The sequence below is a fragment of the Uranotaenia lowii genome, chromosome 2 (assembly GCF_029784155.1).
Source record: "Uranotaenia lowii strain MFRU-FL chromosome 2, ASM2978415v1, whole genome shotgun sequence".
NCBI lineage: Eukaryota > Metazoa > Arthropoda > Insecta > Diptera > Culicidae > Uranotaenia > Uranotaenia lowii.
This window is the reverse complement of record NC_073692.1, coordinates 297,132,145-297,156,573: the sequence shown is the minus strand read 5'-3', so window position 1 is coordinate 297,156,573 and position 24,429 is coordinate 297,132,145. Positions and strand designations below refer to the sequence as shown.

The 24,429-nt window shown below is 37.3% G+C and overlaps 1 protein-coding gene across 3 annotated transcripts in view; it reads right to left on the bottom strand.

Moving 5' to 3' along the window:
• The window catches only part of LOC129748366 (rho guanine nucleotide exchange factor 11), a 353,958-nt gene that overhangs the window by 206,437 nt on the left and 123,092 nt on the right, over positions 1-24,429 (bottom strand). For all 3 annotated transcript variants that reach the window (XM_055742966.1, XM_055742968.1, XM_055742967.1), the window contains 5 exons: positions 14,468-15,139; positions 14,122-14,408; positions 13,752-14,050; positions 13,561-13,695; positions 13,436-13,492 (listed from right to left, as the gene is read on the bottom strand). In XM_055742966.1, the coding sequence (XP_055598941.1) occupies positions 13,436-13,492; positions 13,561-13,695; positions 13,752-14,050; positions 14,122-14,408; positions 14,468-15,139 (1,450 nt within the window). The remainder of the gene's footprint in view (positions 1-13,435; positions 13,493-13,560; positions 13,696-13,751; positions 14,051-14,121; positions 14,409-14,467; positions 15,140-24,429) is intronic.

Sequence of the window (24,429 nt, the reverse complement as noted above, 5' to 3'; positions counted from 1 at the left end):
CTCGACTTCAAGAAAGCGGATTTCGATGCTATCTCCCATATCCTGGTCACCATCGACTGGGAATCTGAACTCAATCTATTGAATCCCAATGCTGCGGCCGAAACCTTTTCGCATATCTTAAATTACGTTATCGACCGCCACGTGCCAAAGCGAACGACTTCCGGGAATTCGCGGACTCCTTGGTTTACGAAGGAACTGCGTCGACTGAAGACGGCGAAGAGATGTGCTCTTAGAAATTACCATAAGCTCAAATCCTCCCAAACTAAGGACGCATATCGAAGACTGAACTCCGCTTATAAAAAAGCTAGTAAGCGTTGTTACCAAAATTATCTTTTTCGAGTACAACGTAACCTCAAGTCCAACCCAAAATCGTTCTGGAAGCATGTCAAAAGTCAGCGGAATGAACCTGGTATTCCAACTCAAATGTTTCTGGATGGCAACACTGCGAACTCTGATGGCGGAATCTGTGCTCTCTTTGCTCAAAAATTCTCGAGTACCTATGCTACTGCTTCAACATCCAGAGAACACGTGGAGAATGCTGTTAGGAATGTTTCGCCACTCGGCTTCAGCATGAGCACGATTGTTGTAGAGGATGCGGTCATATCTAAAGCAGCGGCAAAGCTCAAAAATTCCCTCTCTACTGGCCCGGACGGCATACCATCTACCTTTTTAAAACGATTTATTCCTGTTTTACTGACACCTGTAAGACTCATCTTCCAAGCCTCTCTTGACAGAGTCACCTACCCTTCACTGTGGAAGGAAGCCTACATGTTTCCAGTCCATAAAAAGGGGGACCGAAGAGATATCAACAACTATAGAGGAATTTCTGCTTTATGTGCAATCTCCAAACTATTCGAATTAGTCGTCATGGATCCGATTTTCTCGTACTGTAAGCAAAATTTTTCAATCGATCAGCACGGTTTTATGCCCAAACGCTCTACGACAACTAACCTGTTGACATTCACCTCCTATGTACACGAAAGTTTTGCTGCTAAGTCTCAAACTGACGCCATTTATACCGATTTGTCAGCAGCGTTTGATAAGGTGAACCACGATATCACCATTGGTAAGCTTGGGCGCTTAGGATTTTGCGGACCTTTACTTGGCTGGTTCCGCAGTTACTTAACTGGACGTAAATTGACAGTTCGCACTGGAGACACTCTCTCCAGCCAGTTCTCTGCTTCCTCTGGTGTGCCCCAAGGTAGTCACTTAGGACCGATTATCTTCTTAATCTATTTTAACGATGTGCTCACACTCCTTAACGGCCCGAAACTTTGTTATGCTGACGATCTTAAACTGTTTTACGCCATAAACGGTCAGGACGACATTGATTTTCTGCAAAACCAGTTTAATCTTTTCGCAAAGTGGTGCGACATCAACTGCCTTACTTTGAATCGCAGTAAATGTGCAGTCATCAGTTTCTCACGAAGACGGCAGCCTTTTTGCGCGGAGTACTTCTTAGGAGATGAGTCCATTGCGCGGGTGGACCACATCAATGATTTGGGCGTAATACTCGACCGTAAGCTGGAATTCAAAACACATACGAACTACGTCGTCGATAAAGCTTCTAGAAGCCTCGGATTTTTATTCCGAGTGGCCAAGGAATTCAAGGACGTGTATTGCCTGAAGAGCCTGTATTGCAGCATAGTTCGATCCATCCTCGAATACGCCTCAGCTGTCTGGTGTCCTTACTACCAGAACGGTAATGAGCGGCTCGAGGCCATCCAAAGGCGCTTTTTGCGTTATGCCCTCAGACACCTTAACTGGCAAGACCCATTCCACATGCCAAGCTACGAACATCGATGTCGTCTTATTGACATGGATACTCTTCAAGCCCGAAGAAATGCAACACGAGCTTCTTTTGTCGCCGATCTACTGACATCGCGTATCGATTGTCCTACGCTACTAGAAGCTATTCCTCTTAGTGTGAGACCTCATGGACTGAGAAACCAGGACCTTCAACTGTATGTTCCCATTCGATTGAACAACTATGGAGCCAATAGTGCATTCATCGGTGTGATGAAAACGTTCAACCGCTTTTCCGAACTCTTCGACTTCGACGATTCGCGGAATGTTTTTCGAAGAAGTGTTTTAAGATTATCAAGAAATCATTAATTAGATGTAAATTTTATGTAACTTTAACTTTAAGTCGTCATTTGGACCTATACTTGGTCCGTTGATTGAATAAACAAACAAACATTAAGAGACGTGTCAGACTCGTCAGTGTCAGTGAGGCACAGTATTATGCTGGAGGTGTCAGAGCTCGACACGCGTTTCGGGAATTCATGCGCCTGAACCGCAAGTGCGACCTGATGAGGGCGGTCTACAGCTCAATTTGCGCTACGGTGAGTTAAGCAACCGACTTGCAGGGTAGTTGCGCTGAGAGGAGAATTAAGTCGGGTTCGGAGGAGTCTCAGTCTTACACGTAGTTTAGGGGGTCTTGTCTCCTGACCCCCGTGTGCGACCAGAGAAAGTGTCGTCGACAACTTACTTTGTGTTTCTTGACATCCTGGACTAGATTAGCAAAGTTAGTAGTTGCGCTTAATGTGGACCTCTTTTAACACAATGAGATGTCGGATCTTAGGTCGTCAGAGGAGCGGTTGTGTATCGAGTCGTGTTGGAATGCCTTGGCCTCCTCCCCCTTACAGTCGTATGGTTTTTCATGGCCACAACAAAATGTGATGACAAGTTTTTCAAATTACTCTTCCGCTCATTTTCAACATCGTTCATCTTATTATTCTAATCTTCTATCCATCTACAATCTTTCAATTTTTAAATATTCTTTCTCGAAGAATATAAAATTTCACCGATATAGCCGATAAAATAAGACTGGAAGAAATATCAATTTCTTCTTTTGTCGCCACCCCCCTCCGAAATTTCCAAAAAAACTCGAAGGGGGAATAAATAAAGTTTCAAGTATTTTACGTAAATTAAAAAAAAATAAATACTCGAAAGATTACAAGACAAAAAAACAAATGTTGGAAAATGAGAGTTATTTTACCTGTTATATTCTTGATTTTATAGAATTTTTCGATAAAAAGTTACCTGATTTAAAGGTTTTATGCAATGATATAGTATGCAATATTGTTGCATTCAAGCTTTCGTGCAATTTGTTCCAATTTATTTGTTTTTCGCATTATGTTTGATTTTCCTCCCCTCCCCTAGAGATGTTCCAACTCCAAGTTACAAAAGAATGATTTGAAATTTGTTCCGGCCTAAATTTGTAAAATAAATTTACGGTCATTAACCCTTCATTTAAAACAGTACACTTGCAACATCGGTTTTCTATATCATTGTACCAAACCCTTTCGACCCATGGGTCTAAACATGGGGTTTATCGCAAAATATTTTTCTTTTAAACTAGAACACTTTAAAAACCAAAATTTTGAATAAACAAGCCAAAACAACAAAAAACTTCAAAGACATAATCTTAACATAATTTTGTCATAATTACGTCACAATTTTGTCTTTGTTACAATTTTCCAAAATTTTTGTAAAAATTTGTGCCACAATTTTGGTTGCCTCTGAACTAATGATCTGATTCGGCCGACGATCCTTTTTTCTTTTTTTGGAGAACGTAAAAAAATGTTGAAATTCTCACACAAAAAAAAATTAAAATTGGTTCGTTTTAACGTCAGTACTTTAACCATTCATATTTTTATCACTAAGTATTACCTCAAGGAATGGAAGTTTAATATTTAAATAATTCTGAATTCTGAATCCTGAGTCTATAGGTATATTTCTCTATATTATTCGTAACGATCCTTAACTTTTAAATAGAATAGAACTTAAAAAACGATCCTCAATCTTAGTGACGTCACGCTGCAAAATGTCTTACGTAGGTAATTAAAAACGAAACAAAAAATGTGACCGGAAGCCCATGTTTTTCTTTTCGTTCCCAACCAGCCAATCAACGAAAAGCAGGCTGGGTGGTAACTTCACATGTATTCTATGTGGGATGTCTCTTAAAGGAGGCTATTTAGTGATGATACGTTATCGAATTTGCATTTGCAGTCCTGTTGCCGTTAGATAAAATTATACATAAAAAACACTAACTAAAATCGAGTTTTACCGGAAATGCATGAATATTTGTCATTCATTCACGTTTTGCTACTTATAACACATAAATAATCCATCATTTATTTTCTAACTTCCAGATTGGTTGTTGAATGTCAAAAATACAATATTTTGAAGTAACTCACACTTATTTTGAGAATGAATAAACCAATTGGTTTAAAATCCCAAACAAAAAATCATAACTAATTTTGCAAAAAAATCTTTATGTCCTGGCTAAACAGAACATGTATAGAAATTGAGGTAATTTTCTTCGATAATCTTTGAATTCGATATTTAAAATCAATTTCATCAACCACTGTAATATTCCGTCGCCACAATGATGTCATGGCTCGGCTAATGTATCCCTTCGAAGTGAAACCCCCGCTGCTTTTTTCACTCCTTTAAGCAACCACATGAAAACAATTATGAATGAGTGTTTGATCGAATGGGTGAAGAAATACCGGAAGGAAGATCCGGCTGGGAACGATGGTCAACTTTGTTGGAACAAACGCACAGTTTCTGACCATGGTATACAAACGGTTTTTTTTTCTGTTGTTCTCTTCCCTAAAAAAAATCGGACAAGAACTCGTCGAGCAAATGCAAATGAGAAACCATAGAGACGACAAGTCAAGTCGAGTCAAGTCGAGAAGGTCAAGGATGGGGAAACGGCAGTCTCAATCGATGATGGTGGCCACTCGATAATAAGATGATAGCAAATAGCAGCAGCAAAAAAAAAAGAGGAATCATAAAAAAACAAATCAACAGGAATTTCAGCAATTATCAGAGCCGGAGAGATAAGACGCTATATCAAAATATAATGATGCGGACTTTATGGGCACAAGGTGTGACCGAAGAATGACGACGGATGACGTCAGGTTCTCGGGATTTCAACGGATGAATAAGACTGTTGAGGGTTGCCAGCTTTTAAGACGTTTCTGAGGATTTTTTTTTGCTGGACCTTAACCAACTTTAAGAAGTTGTTCTATTCATTACCATACGAAAAAGTTCATTTTTTTGCTGCTATCTACCTATGTGGGTGTCACGATTTCGAGTATGAAATATTGACCCCAATTAAACGAGCGGCTTCAATGAACCTGCTGCTCATATTAGACGATGTCCAGTTAGCCGCAGCTGCTGTCGGGCATGAAAAAACTGACTGACACTGACTTGTTTCCTTTTTGCTCGTTCACTCTCTTTTTAAGCGTCTGGATTTTATTAATCATGCATGGGTAGCTATTCGGATGCTGATGGGAAGTTCATCTTAAGTTCGAAATGGGTTATTATTGCTGATTATTTACGATTTGCAGAATTAAATTCCAAATAGAGTTGTTTGAAATTAAATGTAAATAAATCAACTGAGGTGTACTGTTTTTCGACGTTTAATAGAATGCAGAGATCTAAGCGGGATAAAATAATGTCAACAGGTATCAATCGGGCAAATTGAAGGTCGTTTTTAAATTTCTTAAACGCTGGTGTCTAAAAAGCTTCGTTTTGGTTCAAAAACTCATCCATGATTTTTTCGTAGAAAAAAAAAAATAACGTTCACATGAGTAAATTTTAACTTTTAAGTTTGTTTGTCAAAATTGAATATTTTGAACAGCTAATGGGTTCTATGCCAATTTACGAATTCTCTAAAGGAAGTTTACCGCTGAGTAAGTTTGTTGAAGTAGGTAACTTCGTATCAAATTTGGCAAAAATTTTAACAAGCTGTTCAACAAGGGCATGTCTTTTGGCATTGAAAAACAGTAAATTTAATTGAAATCAATGCTGGTGCCTCGCAAAGTATTGCATGAAAAGTTGTCATGCAATACCTCGCTAGGCATCCAGCAGTGATGTCGATTGAATTTATTGTTTTTCAATGCCAAAATACATGTCCCCATTTAATACCTAATAACTTTTTTGTCTGATAACATGCAAAGTTAAAAAAAACATACGAAAAAAAAACATTTTTGTAGTTATATTCTTAAGTCGATCTTTCTATAATGTATATGGAACGTATATCAATTCAATATACATTATAGAAAGATCGTATAAAAGTTGAAAAAACAGCATTTACCTAGTGGAGGCAATACACATAAATAAATTTCGTACGTTTCTGAAGCGACGAAAATTACACAAATTGCGTGTTATCCGACACTTTATTCGTACCTATCGGAAGAATGCTAAATTTTGCTCTCACAGCCTTTAAATCGTTACCAGGGACAATATTTCCCAGTTCTCTCATTGGTCAATATTACTTAAATCCTATCTGATTTTTAGCCATCTGGATGCAGTGCTGGTTGCAAAGATATAACATGACGATGATTTTCTCTCTTGAAGCCCACGCGGGAGCAAAATTATTTCAAAATGTACAAACATGGCGAACTTTCTATCATATCCGATTTATACTGACTTCAGATGACATTTTATACGATCTTTTCACTATGCAGTTGGAATTCCGATTCGCACCATCACTGAAAACGACTTAAGTTATCATTTTTGATACTATCTCATGTTTGCTGGGTAAACGTTGCTTAAAAATTGTGCAAAAAATCATGGATGAGTTTTGAACCAAAACGAAGCCTATTAGACCCCAAAAATTACAGAAGTTTGGTTTGCTTCTGTTGGTTTGGTTTGTTTTCCACAGTTCGGTAAGATATGAGAAATGTGAGAAATTTTTGTTGAGATTCGTTTTATCAAAATGAATCTTGTTTTTCAAAGCATAAGTCAAACGTTTCGCAGTCTTCAATAATTGAGTAAGTTAAAAGCTTTAACAAAAAAATTAGAAATGCCCTTCAGTGATGTCAGAAATAATAGAATTTTCATAATAATTTTTCTACAAATCTTAGAATTTTAATTTTTCTGAGCGTTGTATCTCTGAAACTAGAAAAGCTGAGCAAAATCCGAACCCTTGATGGAATCGAGAGATCGGTAAAAATTATAAAATCAAACGCAGTATCACCAAAACTAACAACAGATTCGAATTCAGGATGCCTTTTCATTTTTTCAAAAATAAGCATGTAAAGGAATGCCGATGTTCCTGATTTTTCAAGATTTGCCGAATTCTTAGAGGTTCATCCTGAAAATCTTAAAAACATGTTTCTCTCTGGTTGTTACAAAGAAGCCTGGTTTTAGCTGAAAAAATTTAATGTAGCGATTAAAAAAAGGTGAGATGAATAACCGTTTGAGTTGAAGTCTCTCCTTTACAGGGCTCGGTATCGTCGCAAAGAAAGAATGAAATTGAAATCTCCTTCTATTCGTCTCACTTCCACAAATTTCAATTTCGAGTAGTTCACTTTCATTACTCGAATAAAAGTGAATCCACTCATGTTCACTGCTCGGGTGCAACAAAGAAATTCGATTGTCAGCAGATGAAAATTTCAATGAGGCTTGGAATTGCCTGCAATCAGTGTCATTCAATTTCGAATTCAAACGAGTCTTTCAATGTAGCAAAACGAGCAAAACAGGCAGCAATTAGCATACAAACATAGCACAAACAGTTTTTTAGTTCCTATTGTATTAACACGTTCGTCGCCACGCTCATTTTGGTAGTTTTGCTAGCCGGGCCCAAAGAAATTTTCAGAGAGAAAAAGCAAAGAGGGAGAACTCCCATATTTGAAACGTGTGGCGAAGCTGAGCGGTAAAATCAAGTAAGAGAGCGTCACCTGCTTTTTGATGTGACGGGGCCCCCCAGGAAATACACCCGTCTGCCGAATATGGGTGACGTGGCGACGAACGTGTTAATTTTTCAGCGAAAAAGAAATCTCCTTATCATCATCTTATCATAATCAAAATATTTTTATTTTTCAAAACAACTAGGTTCTTAAGTGACAAAAATATTATAATTTTTGAGCACCAGAAAATAAGCTCTTATGACCGTTAGAAAGTAAAGAAGAAAGTAACAAAAAACTCCTTGAGCCTTCATTTTTCATCGAACACGTACAGAGATTTTCGTACCGTTTTTTTTTCAAACTCCCGGGAGCAATAGTTTAGACAAAGCTTGGGTACCGCCACCTAGTGAAAAAAATTTTTTTTAACAATACTCTGGAAGCCGTTGATTGTTTTACTCGCCCACTTTGCTTTGCAAACCTGGGCATGTCTAAAAAAATCGGGAGAATCTTGAATGCTTACCCCACAATAAGTTATACATCGATTGCTCCTAGTTTATGAATTAAAAATATATTTCAGGAGGTTCCAGCGAATCAGCGGTGACTTGAATGGTTTTTTCATAGCTTTGTCGAAATTTGAATAAATAACAGTAGATAAATATTAGATTTTGGAGAAAACAGATGTAGAATTTAAAAATATATTTCTCATTTTCAATAAATACAAACGTCATTTAAAATTACATGATAACTTACTAACATCATTTGTGAGGAACTTTACAAAATGCAATTTATAAAAAGCATCATGTTTACTTAAATTAAATAAAAGACTTTTTTTAATAAACACATTACAATTTTAACCGGGCAATATCCAGGTGAAATTCAGGTTTCATTTAAATGGAAAAAAATCAAAGAAAGTAAAAAACATTAAAAATCATTCGAAATTGTGAGTTTTCTAAAGCTTAGCTGGAAATAAAATAAATAAAAATGGGCTATCTAGTATGCTTACTTATAAGTATGTATAAATAATGCAAAATGATTGTATGCACCCTCATTGTGATAATCAACTTTGAAAAAAAAAAACTAGAATGGAAAAAAAATTGCTGTAGTTGCTTAAATTTGACCAATCGGTAATACTGAGTTTCTCTATTAAATTTCTATTCCAAATCCGTTATCACATTTGGAATTCGGATTGGAAACTTTTCCAGCTGATAGAACCTAATACTATTGATTCCTCTTCCTATTAATTATCCTATGCTTGAGTAAACATTCTGAATTTACCATTTTCCAAATTGACCATCCATTCTTAAATTATGTCCATCATAAAAACATTCTCGTAGTTGAAAAGCGAATTCCCATAAGTGATTCTTTAAAAATAAATATTTCTTTTTTTATAACCTTGTCTTCCTCTAGGTTTTAAAAAGAGATTAAATTTATTGAGATTTTCAAGTCTTATGTTGTTCCATCAGTTTCATAATTTTTCTAAGTATTGAGAACTCGAGATCATTTTAATAAACTTATTTGGATTCTTTATCTGATATTTTAATCACTTAATAACAGATTCCATGATTTAAACATCTAATCATCATTTAGAATTTATGTTTTAAACTTTTACACATTTAGATGAACTTTTTCAGAAAAGTTTCTGTTTTAAACATTTGATCTGATGAGAATGTTTTCTTAATTGAAAATTGTAATCGCCATTACATTTCAATTTTTTTGCGCATTACATGTAAACGTTTCTTGTGTTTTGAATATATTAAATTAAAATATACAATTTGACAAAGAATTATACAATTTGCAATTCTTGTTTTGGCTCTGATTGTTACTTTGATTCTCAATTTTGTATTTGACATCTTGATTTTATTATTTTTGAATAAACTAATAACTACACTTTATCATCCTTGTGGCATTCGTATCTGAATATAAACTGAAATTATGTTTTGAATTTTACACTTGAACTTTTTATCTGTATATCCATGAAATATAAATTGTATCCTTACGTTTAATTTTTTAAATTTCGGATTTGAAGTCAGAAATATTTATGTTACTTCTCAACTGTCACGAAGAAAATATTTATTCTTCTTTTGATGAAGCACTTACTATGATACATTTTTATCTTTAATTTTTTCCAAAACAGATAATTATAATTGGTATCTATAAGAATTATGAAATAAATTGCTGATTGAATTTTGGGGTTGAAGGAATTGATTGGGAGACACTTTTGACTAGATTTACGATGAACCCGAAATGCAAAAAAAACTGTTTTAATGACAGATTTAAAAAATTAAAAATTATTGAAATTTTTTAATGATATGCAATGAAAAAAGACATTTCGAAATCCACGATTGTTGGTGTGGTTCGGTAGAATTATCTCCACGTCACCAATGATTGCTACTAAGTGATTGACCGAGGCCACCAATTCCGCACAGAGGTCAAAAGAAAGGCGCTTGGGATTAGAAGCTCATTCTCAATGTACAAAACTGATGCTCTCTCTTGGAACATCAATAACGGCGCCGGCCACGTCAATAGAAGAAAAAAGAAAGGAAAGAAATAAATTAATGTTTGCTTTAGGACCGACGTTACATCTGCATCCTGGCAAAAAATCTGGTTTGGAAGGGGGTAAAAGATCGTGTTTTCTATTATGTTTCTAATTTTAATCAAAAACCTGCTATTTAAACAAGATGCATACATTTTATATTATTCTCTATTATAAAATGCTTCTGTGATAAAAACTTACTATAGTTTCTGAAATGAATTTTCTCAATTTTTTATCAGAAAATTTCAGTATCATACATATGTAAAAAATAATGTAGAAAAATCTGAACAAAGAAATTCAATATGGTCCAATTTCAATAACTGACAATTTTTTTCAAAAAATCGTTTCAAAACAGAATGATTGGTGTTGTAAAAAAAAACTATTTAGCAAAATAGTTGTTTTCTGTCAAGCTTTATTTTTTCTGATAAAAAAAACACATTTTTTATTTCAATTAAATTTAATTAATCAAATCAATGAACAAATCAATTCACGAATCATTTTTCATTATTGAATATTACATATTAACATCATTCCAGTTAATTGACGGAGTTTGTTTCGGGAGTTTGATAATTTTTCCCAGAAATATCTTCAATAAGTTGAAACACAGTTTTTTCAAACACCATATATAAAATTCATAAATAAAATCAGATATACATGATGTCGAAGGAACTTTTTGGGTTATTCATGATATAAGAATAATGTTGCATCATTTTTCAGAAAATCACAAAAAATACTTAGCTCTTAGATTTTGTTTGGATTTCCTAGAACTTAGTGACGACCTTCTGAATCTTCATCCTACCGTGCTCCATTCTAGAACTTCATAAACCACGCACGCGTTGTGTATTTCCCTCGTATGGTTGATACCGTAATACTTGAGATTCCTTTCATCGGCATTTTTCTCTGATAGCTTCCCAATTCTATGTCTGGTGCGAAACACAGCTAAAAGGAAGCATCTTTTCTCCCGGGAATTGACCAAGTTACATTACAAACACTTTTTACAATAAAATCTGTTTTTCACTATACAGTTCTTAAATTTTTTCATCCTCAAAAACACGTCTGTCACTTTCAGGCACCGCCTACCGAGTCCCGGCCAAAGGGGACCAACATTATTCATGAAAAACTGGATTTCCATGTTCCTCCCGAACAAAATATCTCATAATCCCATACAAACTTCAGGTTCGTTGAGCGACTCTTTCCCGTGGTCCGATCTAGTCCAAATTTAGCATGAGATCTTGTACTAAGCCTACACAGTAAACGAAAATTACCGAGTTCGGTAATTTTTTTACCGAAATCCTAACATGTGTAAATCGTTAAACTGTTCGGTAATTTTTTCGGTAAAAAATAAACGAACATCGGTAAATCGATTCTTCATTTACCGATGTTCGTTTATTTTTTACCGAAAAAATTACCGAACAGTTTAACAATTTACACATGTTAGGATTTCGGTAAAAAAAATTACCGAACTCGGTGATTTTCGTTTACTGTGTATGATCAATTTTAGCCTGCAGCGCATAACTTTTTCAAAAGTCGGGTCATTTAGGGCACTCTACGCTACAGTAACTGACTCTGAGCTTTCGGAAAAAATATTTAAAATGCATTTTCAAACGTTTTTTTCAACTTTGTCAAGTTTCAGCCAGTTAGGAAATAGACTTTTTAGTGTCTGAACACGAAACAATGAAGTAACTCACATATTATAGCTGTATTCTATGGTTAAAAAAGTGTCCTTCTTAAGGTGGTCATTATGCCCTTATCTCCCCTACATTTCAAAAGTTCGAAACCGATTTGGCCGTAATCCAGTGATAATTCGCTCCGACCAAGGTGGCGAATATAAGACGAAACCGTTTGAAAAGTTATACCGAGCCGAAGGAATTGTACCTCAGCTCACTGCTGCACATTCCCAGCAGCAAAATGGAGGTGCTGAAAGGAAAAACCGAAGCCTGGTGGAGATGGCACGCTGTTTGATTCAAGATGCCAAGATGGGTTATCGATTCTGGGCGGAAGCAATCAACACCGACACGTATCTGCAGAATATTCTACCATCAAGAATCCTGGAGAAGACTTATGGTTTGAGAAAGTGCCGAGCTATGCAGGCCTGCATCTTTTTGGTTGCACTGCTTACATTAAAGTCCCATCGCCGCAAGGAAGCCATGAACGAGTAGCTCTATCGACACATTGGTCGACACGATACTATTGATACTATTGAGATTCATTGATTTATGGGAAAAACACACCGAACCTTAGAATCGTTTCATAGAGAATCAAAAGCATGTCTTCAATGCCGCTTGAGTCTTTCAAAATAGTTGTCAAAAATCGATATCATGGTTTAGTCAATGCGTCTTGAGCGTTGTGAATTAATCTAGAATCGGAACCCTTACGTCTGCTGGCTTCAACGGGCATACTAATAAATAGAGCAGGCAACAAAGGTTTTTTGGTGAAGCATGCAGATGTGAGGACCGCTAAATTCAACGGGGAGCCCAAAGAGACGGACTATATGCGGCAGCCACCTAATTACGAAAAGGATGTTCCGGACACCGTATGTCTCTTAAGGAGGAGTCTCTATGGCCTTAAGCAAGCAGGTCATGTCTGTTACAAGAAAATAGACAGCGTTTTGAAGCAGCTCAAGTTCAAGCATTCGACCAACGATTCTTGTTTGTACGTGCAGAATAAAAATGGAAAACGAATTTATATCGTCGTTTATGTCATTATCGCTTGTGAGGACGAGAAACAGTATGCAGATATGATCCAATCGCCAAACCGTTTATTCACTGTAACATCCCTGGGAGATATTCGCCATTCGAAGTCACGTTTACTCTCATCCAGTAAAGTTACATCAAGAAACTTTTGGAGAGATTTGATCCAGCAAATCCGTCGAAAATTCCGTTGGATCCTGGTCATTAACAGCAAAAGGAGGAGACGGAGAAGCTGTTCACCAGGAAATCTAATTCTGGTTACATAAAGGGGGACACCAAAGGAAATCGAGTAAAATTTTAATTTTGATGCCAAATGACCTAAAAAATCTCGAAAACCGGCTAAGACTCATAAAGTCGATTTTTGGTCAAAAAATGTTTTCCAAATAATCCAGATTCCATTTTTTTCCAAGAGTACCTACACATATGTATGTTTAAGGTTTGTCTTGAGAGTACTATGCAAGAAACAAAGTTTTTTTGACTCTGTTAGGTTATTGGTTCTGATTGTAAATATATTGTGAACCAAAATGCATACGAAAATAAATTGTGATAAATTTTCAGGTACTCACCACCACCCAGTCCATCCTCGCCGGCACCATCATCTTCATGCCTCCTCATTTTGTCGGCTGCAAGAAAAGAAAAACTCCTATATAGTATCCAAAACGTTGGCGAAACCCAAAAAAATCCTCCTTACCTTGATGATGGTTCCGGCTCGAAATCTTCTCCATGAGTTTGGTGATCTTGCTGCTGTCGTTCTTGAGCGGTGCTGGCCCGGGGCAATACTCGTTCAGATCTTTTGCACATACCCGGTGGATGTTCAGTTCACAGTCTGGAATAATTACAGCTATAGTTTTCTGGTTTAAGGGTTAAGAGAAAACGCCTTACTAGAGCAGTGGTATCCCTGCGGGCTCACACCCCAGAGTATGTTCTGGCAGTGGTTACATCGCGTCACCTCGTAGTACGGTTGCAGTCGGAGGTTGTGGCCGAGGATGTCCTGTTTCCGGTTTTTGGCCATCAGTCTACTTTTAAAGCTCTTCTCCCGGCTGACAAAGTGGTGCACCTTGTCGATCGGGCTACCTGGCGTCGAGCGCGTCACGAAAAACCTCTGCAGCACCGTGGACAGGGCGGAGCAGAGGGCCGACTTCTTCGGGCACTCCTTCGGCGACTCCTTCTCGATTTCCTCTCTGGGAAAAGTACGGCGGTGTTGTTAGCAAAAAAAGTTTTAAATTGATAAACACAGCGGGGTTAAACTTACAAATACTGTTGTAACTTCGGGAGCAGCGTCTCCTCGACAATGCGCTGCTCCCGGACCTTGTCGCCTTTGGCACTGGCGAGCTGCTGGTCGGTTGGACCGTACATCGTTCCAAGGCCGGCCGTCCGCTTGAGCTGGAACTCCTGCAGCTGGATGTTGATGTAGTCGCGGGCCTTGTTGCGGCTTTTGTAGAACACCCGCCGCAGGATTTCGACCTTGTCGTTCTCCTTCTGCAGGATGTCGTCGATCTCCCGGGCCAGCGATTCGTCCACGTTTGGCCAAAGAAGGGGCTGGAATTATTGATAGTTTAAAAAATAGTTTAAAAGTATAATTTAACCTAGAAACTCACAGCTCCGGGTACCAAAAACGTCGAATGGATCTCGTATGCCCACTTGCGCATGTCCTTGATGCTACCCTCTTTGTACAGATCCGAGATCAGATAGAAAAGCAACGGGGACGGGTCCGAGTTGGAAAGTACGTAGTTCAGAAATACTGCTAAATGTGCCGAGTGAGCCTGCTCCAGTAGCTGCTTCAGCGACCGGAACGGCCCGTGCTCTTCGATGAAACTTTCCTGGTCGGAAATCTCATCGTCCTCCATGGAGATGATCGGCTTCTGGGCCTCGTTGCTCTGGGCGGCCATTATGCTTCCGGGACCGGCCGGCCCTTGATGGTTCGAGGAAGCCGATTGCGGATGATGATGGTGCTGCATCTGATGGTTCATGTTTCCGACACCGGCGGCCATCGCCAGCTCGTGGTGCAGATGATGGCCATCAACGCCGCCACTGCTGCCCAGAAGCGATGATGAGCTAGGATAGGGAGGGGGAGGCGTGCCGGGCGGCGTTATTTCCTGAGATCGTTTGTCCCACGAATCGGATGAGGTTTTCTGGTGCCGTGGAATGAGCGAACCATGGTCGCCGAAATCCTTGGCATTAATGTTTTCCGGCGAGGACACTATCCGGCGATGCTTCTTGTTGATGGACTGGTTCATGTGCGATGCCGGTTGATTCGATGCGTTCAGTGCCTGGAATAAATTATTGATTCGAATGTTAATCGCTTGAATCGCAAGAAGTGGAATCAAGTTGCAAAAAAGGATTCTCAGCACACTTGAAGAAAAACCTAACCTTCTAATGCTCGGAAGATCCGAGCAAAGAAAACTTCTTATTAAATAGTTGTTTTGGCAAATTACGGTGCATTCTCAATAACACACGCACAACACACTGTATTCCTTTGAAATGGAACGATGATAAACACATTCAAGCTAAAATGACAAGCAAACAAAAACATGCGGCATGCAAAATATAAAGCTAAAGCTAGTTGTGACTCAAAAGCGCAAGCAGATTGGTTTCGATATTGCTGTATGATACTAGAGAAATGATATGAAACAACTTACGAATTCTGCATACTTGACTCAATGCAAGGGAAATGATCCAAAAACTACCTGAAAACTTTCCTCTTCGAAGATTCAAAATCCATTTTGAACCGTCGAATATAAATCAGTAACTATGCTCATTGCCTTCCATCGGGACCGTCAAAAATAAGTTTTAGTTTCTAGAGCTTCTAAAAACAAAACAATTATCACTTGCACTGGCAGAGCACCGATCGAAGATGTACGAGATTCGAGCATCTTGAAATCCTGGTAATAAAAAATGGACTCGAGAGATACAATTGATTTTTATCTCTCAGAGCATAGTCTAAAATGTAAACGCGATACTCAAGATCAAATTTTACGAAAATCTCGATGTCGTTTTTTCAAACTATCACAAATCATAACTCCACTCAAACATTACAATACTCCTCATGAAGCTTAAAGTTGAATGTTCCTGAAAACAAAATACTCCTACCTTGGAACACTGCTGTAAGATCATCATTTACATGGGAAGGTTTCCAGTTCATACCTTCACCTTAGTTGCTAGCTAAGCAATGCATCGTTGTTAGTTAGGCCTCTATTTTATTTAATCTTAAAGGGTATAAGTTAGTGTTCTCAGCAAAGACAGAGGCAGAAATCCGAATGCCACAACCTTCCACGAAAGCCAATAAAAGACGCGTTTTATTTACAAAATGTACAACAGGTTCTCGATCCTCCACCAACGTTTTTTACTTATTTTTTGCCATGAAACAATCCACACAAAAGGCGGTGAACTCTCAAACATCCTTTCCCGGTTTTTTTTTTATTTGGTTTTGTTTAGTGTGTATCTACAAAATTTCACAAAATCCACAAGGTGCCAGAGACAGTTGTGTGTGCGCTGGAGAAGATGACCATAGAAGTGTCTCTTCTAGAGTGAGTCGTCTAGGATAGGGTCAAACAAAGCATTGGAAAAAAGATTTGAGGGAAAACAAGACTCGAGAGGGCTGGGGCAGAGCGTGCTTCAAAACGGAACACACCGGCAGGTGAAGTTTGGGACCTATTTTGAGAAAAAGAAGGACAAGGGAGTTACCCAATTGTATGTTGGCCGTTCTTGATTGTTGATATTTGATTTTGCATTCCGCATTTTCTTCGAGTTTTGAATTAGGATTCCTATTTCGTGATCCTCGATTCTTGACCCTTAAACCCCTGACTTCTGAATCCTAACTGTGGAGTCTTGAACTTTGACTACAGACTCTTAGCTCTTGATTCCGATAATTACTCCTGCTGATTTCTGATCCCTGAATTTTAACAATCTACTCTTGACCCTTTTTGACTTTTGAATCTTGGTTACGGATTTTTTTCTTGGATTTTTGGTCTTTGATCCCTGACTCTTGGCTTCCGATTCCTGTCCTGAATCTAGATTTTTGAATTTAGACTACTGACATTTGATCATTGATTCTTGACTCTCGACTCTTGACAGTTGATACATGATTTTCACTCCTGACTCTAAATTTATTGATTCTTCATTCTTCATATAAGAATTGATTTCTGACTCCTGACACTAGACTTTGGATCCATGACTTTTGACTCTCTACTCTTGATTCTTGACTCCAAATTCAAAGCTCCTGTTTCCTTGCTCCTGATTCCCAACTCTTGACTCTTGACTTTCGACTCTTAACTGTAAACACCTTACTCTACCCTTTTGACCCAGATTATTGACTACTAGCTCCTGACTCTTGACTCTTTATACCTGAATGTTGTCCTTTGACTCTAGCCTCGTAATCTTTGAACCCTGTACTTCTGACTTCTGATAAACAATTTCTGACTCCAGATTTTTGATCTTGAACTCCTGACTTTTGATTCTTAACTCATGATGACTCCAGATTTTTGACTCTTGACTTTTGACCTTTTTTCCGACTCCTGAATCTTGATTCTTGACTCTTGAATTATGCATGACTACTGATTCCTGATCTCTGACAATTGATTTCTGATCTTGGAATCCTGTCACTTGACTCTTAATTTTCTTGACTCATGAAGACTCTATAGTTTTGACTCTTGATCCTAGCTCTTGGATATTAATTCCTGATTTCTGAACATCGATGGCTGACTTCTGACGTTTGACATTTGTCGTTGGATTCCAAATTATTGGTTCTTCGTTCTTCATATCAGAATTGACCCTTGACTCCTGACTACTAACTCAAGATTTTGGATTTATGAATTCTGATTCTCTATTTTTGATTCCTGACTTCAAACTTCAGACTTCTCATTTCAAGCTAATGACTCCCAGCTAAGGAGATGACAAGTTTTAACTCTCTACTCCCAACTTCTGACTTCAATCACCTGACTCTCGGCTTTCGAGTCTCATTTTCTAACTTCTGACACTTATCTCTTGATCCTAATTCCTAACTGCTGACTTCCGAGCTTAGCTCTACATCCCTAGCTCTTGTCTCTTGACTTTCAACTTTTAGTTCTTGAACTTGTGATTCCCAGCTACTTGTTTCTAATTTCTGACTACTGATTTCTGATTATTTAGTTTTAATTCTTGATTCTTGACTCAGGATGACTCCAGATTTGGCATGACTCAGTAGTCATTCCTGATTTATGACACTTGATTTCTGACCATGGACTCCTGTCACTTGACTCTTAATTCTTGACTCATGAAGACTCCATAGATTTGACTCCAAGCTCTTGAATATTGATTCTTGATTTCTGATGTTTGACATTTGTCTTTTGATTCCAAATTATTGGTTCTTCATTCTTCATATGGGAATTGACCCTTGACTCCTGACTGCTAACCTCAAGACTTTGAATTCATGACTTCTGATTTTCTATTCTTGATTCCTGACTTCAATGACTCCCCTCTCCTGATTCTCGGCTCTTGACTCTCGACTCTTGACTTTTAACTCTCTACTCCCGACTTTTGAATCATGACTTCTGACTTCGATCACTTGACTCTCGTCTCTCGACTCTCATCTTTCAACTTCTGACTCTAGCCTGTTTTTCCTAATTCCCAACTACTGACTTCCGATTTTAACTCTTTAACCCTAACTTTTTTCTCTTGACTTTCAACTCTTAGTTCTTGAACTTTTGACTCCTGGCTACTGGATCCTAATTTCTGACTCCTGACTTTTGTTCGGACTCCTGACTCTTCAATTTCGATTCTCGATTCTTGACTCATGATGACTCCAGATTTTTTACTCCCGACTCTTGACTTCTTTCTCCTGACTCTTTGACTGAGACTACTAGCTCTTGAATATTGATTCCTGACTTCTGATGTTTGACATTAGTGATTTGATTCCAAATTATTGGTTCTTCATTCTTCATATGGGAATTGACTCTTGACTCCTGACTATTAACTCAAGACTTTGGATTCACGACTTCTGATTTTCTATTCTTGATTCCTGACTTTACTTCCATCTCTTGACTCTCGGCTCATGTCTCACAACTCTTGACTTTTAACTCCTTACTCACAACTTTTGACTGATGATTTCTGACTATAATCACCTGACTCTTGTCTCTCGGCTCTCATCTTCTAACTTCTGACTATTATCTCTTGATTCTAATTCCTAACTACTGACCCCCGATCCTAACTCTCAATCCCTAACTTTTGTCTCTTGACTTTCGACTCTTAGTTCTTGAACTTTTGACTCCTGGCTACTGAATCCCAATTTCTGACTCCTGACTTCTGTTCGGACTCCTGACTCTTCAATTTCGATTCTCGATTCTTGACTCATGATGACTCTAGATTGTTTATTCTCGACTCTTGACTTCTTTCTCCTAATTTCTGAATCTGGATTCTGGACTGCTCGACTCTTAGCTTATGACATGACTACTGATTCCTAATTTCTGACACTTGATTTATGACCATGGACTCCTGTCACTTGACTCTAAATTCTTGATTCACTCTTTTAATTCCAAATTATTGGTTTTTCATTCCTCATATGGGAATTGACCCTTGACTCCTGACTACTAACTCAAGACTTTGGATTCATGACTTCTGATTCTCTGTTATTGATTCCTGACTTCAAACTCCAGATTCCTGACTCCAAACTAATGACTTCCATCTCCTGACTCTCGGTTCATGACTCGCGACTCTTGACTTTTAACTCACTACTCCCGATTTCTGACTCATGACTGACTTCAACCACCAGGCTCTTGTCTCTCGACTCTCATCATTTAAATTCTGACTCTGGTCTCTAGATCCTAATTCCTAACTACTGACTTCTGATCTAAACTCTTTATTCCTCACTCTTGTCTCTTTACTTACGACTCTCAATTCTTGAACATTTGACTTCTGGCTACTGGTTCCTAATTTCTGACTCCTGACTCTTCAATTTTGATTCTCGATTGATGACTCCAGATTTTTTCTCGACTCCTGACTTCTTTTTCCTGACTCCTGATTCTGGATTCTGGACTGCTCGACTCTTGGATTATGACATGACTACTGATTCCTGATTTCTGACACTTGATTTCTGACCATGGACTCCTGTCACTTGACTCATGACTCTGACTTCAATAACCTGACTCTTGTCTGTCGAGTTTCATCTTTTAACTTCTGACTCTGTCCTCTTTATTCTAATTCCTAACTGCTGACTCCCGATCTTAACTATTTATCCCTTACTCTTGTATTTTGACTTTCGACTCTTGGTTCTTGAGCTGCTGACATCTGGCTACTGGTTCCTAATTTCTGACTCCTGACTGCTGATCGGACTTCTGACTCTTGAATTTTGATTCTCGTTTCTGACTCTTGATTTTTTTTTTCTCCTGACTACTGAATCTGGATTCTCTCCGACTCTTGGCTTATGACATGACACTGATTCCTGACTTCTGACCATGGACTCGGGACCATAGTCTCTTGATTCTCGTTCTTGACTCATGGTGACTCCATATCATCGACTTGACTCCAAACTCATGAATATTGATCCTACCTCTTGAATCTGGATTCTTCACTCTGAATCTTAAATCTGGACTTATGACTTCTGATTTCAGATTCCTGACACTTGACTTCTCTTTGACCATGAACTCCTGACTATTGATTCTTTATTTTTGAGTCATGATGACACCATATTGTTGACTTTTGGGACTCTTAAACTCTAAACTATTGATTCTCGACATTTAATTTTTGATTTTGAAGACCTGACTCTTGAGTCCTGACACTTAGATCTCTAGACTCTTCACTGTTGACTTCTAACTTTAAAATACTGATTGTTGGCTCTTGAATCGGGACTCTTCATTTTTTCTTTTGAATCTTAACTCATGACTTCTGACTACTGATTCCTGATTGCTTACGATGAACTTCTAACTCTCGACTCTCAATTCTTAACTCATAATTTTTCATTTTTTGATATTTCCGACATTTGTTCCCTAATTTTCTACTACATATTGAACGACACTTGAAGTTTCATTCTGGAGTCCTGACTTCAGATTGCCGACTCCTAACTCGTAGCACAATGGGGAGAAATGAGTATAAACCGCGAAAAAAATAAATACCTTCACTCCTACACGAACCAAATCTATGAAAATATACTTTCCTTCAATGGAAATGTCCGAAAAAATGATTGAACAAAGATTCAGACGCCGCATGAGCTAACGAACGGAGATATTGTGTCATTTTAAGCCCAAATTGCCCTATATTTTGTAAACAAACCAGAAGAAAATTTTGAAAAAATAAACCTATCTTGTGTGATTTTTTTCGAGGAATCAAATGAAGGCTGATTGGGCTACCACACGCTTAAATTTTTTTTCAAGGAATCGAATGAAGGCTGTTTAAGCCAAATCACGGATCGAAAAATGGAGTAATAGCTGATTTTACCCTCGATTCCCCTATATTTTCAATTAATTATAAAAAAGTAAGTACGGACTAGAACATTTTGAACCAAATGAGAAATCTTGTATGTTTTTTGTCCAAGAAATCGAATGAAATCTATTTAAGACACCGCACGCATAAAAAAAAATGAAGATATGGATGTTTTAACCTCATTTCCCCTTTCATTTTTCCACTAATTCAGAAAAACTAAGTACGGACTTGAAAATATGAAACCAAATAGGATCTATCTTGTGTGATTTTTTCCAAGGAATCGAATGAATTCAATATGAGCCGCTGCACGCATCGGAAAATGGAGTTGTGGCTTTTTTACCTCAATTACCCTACATTTTTCAATTAATTAAAAACCATATTTTTGTGTCTCAAGAAAGGTCTCATTTGCTTCAAAATTTTCAAATCCGAACAAGCTTTTTTCTAAATTAATTGTAAAATGTAGGGGAATCGAGGGTAAAAACAACCTTAATTTCATTTTACGATGCGTGCGGTGGCTCAAATAGCCTACGTTAGATTTCTCGGAAAAAAATCACACAAGAAAGGTCTCATTTGCTCCAAAGTGTTCAAATCCGAACAAGCTGTTTTTTTCTAAATTTATTGTAAAATGTAGGGGAATTAAGGGTAAAAACAGCCATAACTCCATTTTCCGAAGAGTGTAGTGGCTCAAATAGCCTTCATTCGATTCATCGAAAAACCCACATGAGATAAGTCTCATTTGGCTACTAATTTTGAAGTCGCAATAAGTTTTTTGAAATATTCAAAAAAAAAATGTAGGTAAGGTTAAAACAGCCATAACTCATAACTTCATTTTTTCGATGCGTGATTTGGCTTAAACAGCCTTCATTCGATTCCTCGAAAAAAAAACTAAAAAAGTCTATTTTTTCAAAATTTTTTAGTCCAAATTAGTTTTTTCTAGATTTTTTTTTTCAAAATATAGGAGAATTTGGGGTTGAAAAGGCAATAAACTTCTTTTCGTAAGCATGTGCGGCGTCTAAAACTACATATCTGTACAAACACGTGAAAAGGATCTATCTCCAAAAGTAAACAAAAACCATTTTCAGAACCTCATGATAGGCCAACAGTTGCCCTACTTAACGGTAAAACCCTTTTGAGAAAATAATATTCCGTTACACTGAAAACTCAATTTGAGTAAAGGATCTATAAACATTCTAAAACCAGAACTGACTTCACATGGATATACACCCTTTACTCCGGAACAATTTTTCGCTACTATTCCGCAAACAAACTCAAAATAATCAATTCGACTCTTTATTCAACATAATACCATAGTTGCAAATGTATGCGAGCTTATAACTAAAGCTAAAAATAAGAAAATAGCAAAGGGTGTATAAACAGGTTAGACAAAATATTACGTGAGCTAGGTGCTATCTACGATAGCGCGTTGTTTTTTTTTTTTCATGAAAATTGATATTCTATTCTATTCTATTCTAACATGAGATGCTTCTTAAAAATCGTTTGTCTTCCATAAAAACCAAAAATTTGAAGTGATTTTTAATAAGGGATTTAAAATAGGTTGTATGTTTTTCAAACGCGTTTTTCTTGATACGCCATATATGAAGATAGATGCTTTTTATGTTTTGGTAAAAATTTGACACTTTATTGAACATAAAAACATAGTTACAAATGAACGCGATCTTAAAACTAAAGCTAGAAATGAAAAAATAGCAAAGGGTGTATAAACAAAAGAGACAAAATATTACGTGAACTAGGTTCTATCTACGATAACGCGTTGTTTTTTCATTAAAATTGATATTCCTCTATTCTAACATATAGACGATGCTTCTAAACATCGTTTGTCTGTCATTAAATGCAAACATTTCAAGTGATTTTTAATTAGCGATTTAAAATAGGTTGTATTTTCTTCAAACGCGTTTTTCTCGATTCGCCATATATGGAGATACATCCTTTTCACGTGTTGATACAGATATGTCCAATAGACTGAGTCGATTTGGGGTCATTTTTGAATTTCTCAAACCCTGGGGTCTAAAAAGCTTCGTTTTGGTCCAAAACTCATCCATGATTTTTTGCAGAATTTTCAAGTAACGGTTACATGAGTAAATTTGAACTTTTAAATTTGTAAGGGAAAATTGAATATTTTGTACTGAAAAAACAACATCATTTTTGTTCCTTCTGTGGAACCGAGCCTGCAGATGGTTTTCGTGCCAATTTATAAATTCTGCAAAGGAAATTTTCCGCTGAACAACTTTGTCCAAGACCGTAACTTCGTATCTTATAAGGCAAACAAGTTATTGACAGTCTAATGTCCAATCGATTTTCCGAACATTTTTACTAACGAAAAGTATATTAATTTCTTTTATGTTGGTCTATTTTATGTTGGATTCCACTGTAAATATAGATAGTTTTGTGATTCTGTTGAACAAAGTGTATTAAAATCTTTCCTACATAATTAAATTTAAATTTTCAAATTTTTTACACACAAACACTTTTATCAGTACTTTTAGGCGGTATGATTGTTATAACATAGTTTCTTCTTGCGTTGTTTGCTGGATATCCCTTCGGGCTCGAGGGAAACCACCTAGCGTTCCAGTGAGGGATGTGCTGGCTGCGGTAGACCTTGACTAGATGTTCGAAATATATCTTTTTCTTAAATCTATCAATCTCCGCGTTTAAGTATCCTTTTCACCTTTTTCTTCCTTCTTTTTGGTTATTTTAGTTTTAAAATAATGAACTGTAAATACTTAGACCAGACTACACCAAGAAAACCAATAATTGACCATCAAACGAAAAATAGTGTGGAAAATAAACCTGTGACGTAGATTTAAGCAATTGATGTAAAAAAAGAAACTTTGGCTCCGTACTACTAAAAGGTTTGAGCCGATTGAAATAAACGAATAATTTAAAAAAAAACTGTTTTTAAACTACCCAGGTAGAACATTCCCCCTTATTCTGCGCCGCGCGTGAGGTGACGATAGTCGAGTCGAGTCGGAGTCACGTGAGTCTTGTCACTTTATTCTCGAAGCCGATGTGACAGAGCATATGATTTGTGTCTCACGGTGACTACTAGATTAGGATAAGAACTCAAAAAGTTCATTTTAAAAGACGTTTCTCACCTAAAGCGACTACTGGAATCGGGTGACTCGACTATCGTCACTTCACGCGCGGCGCA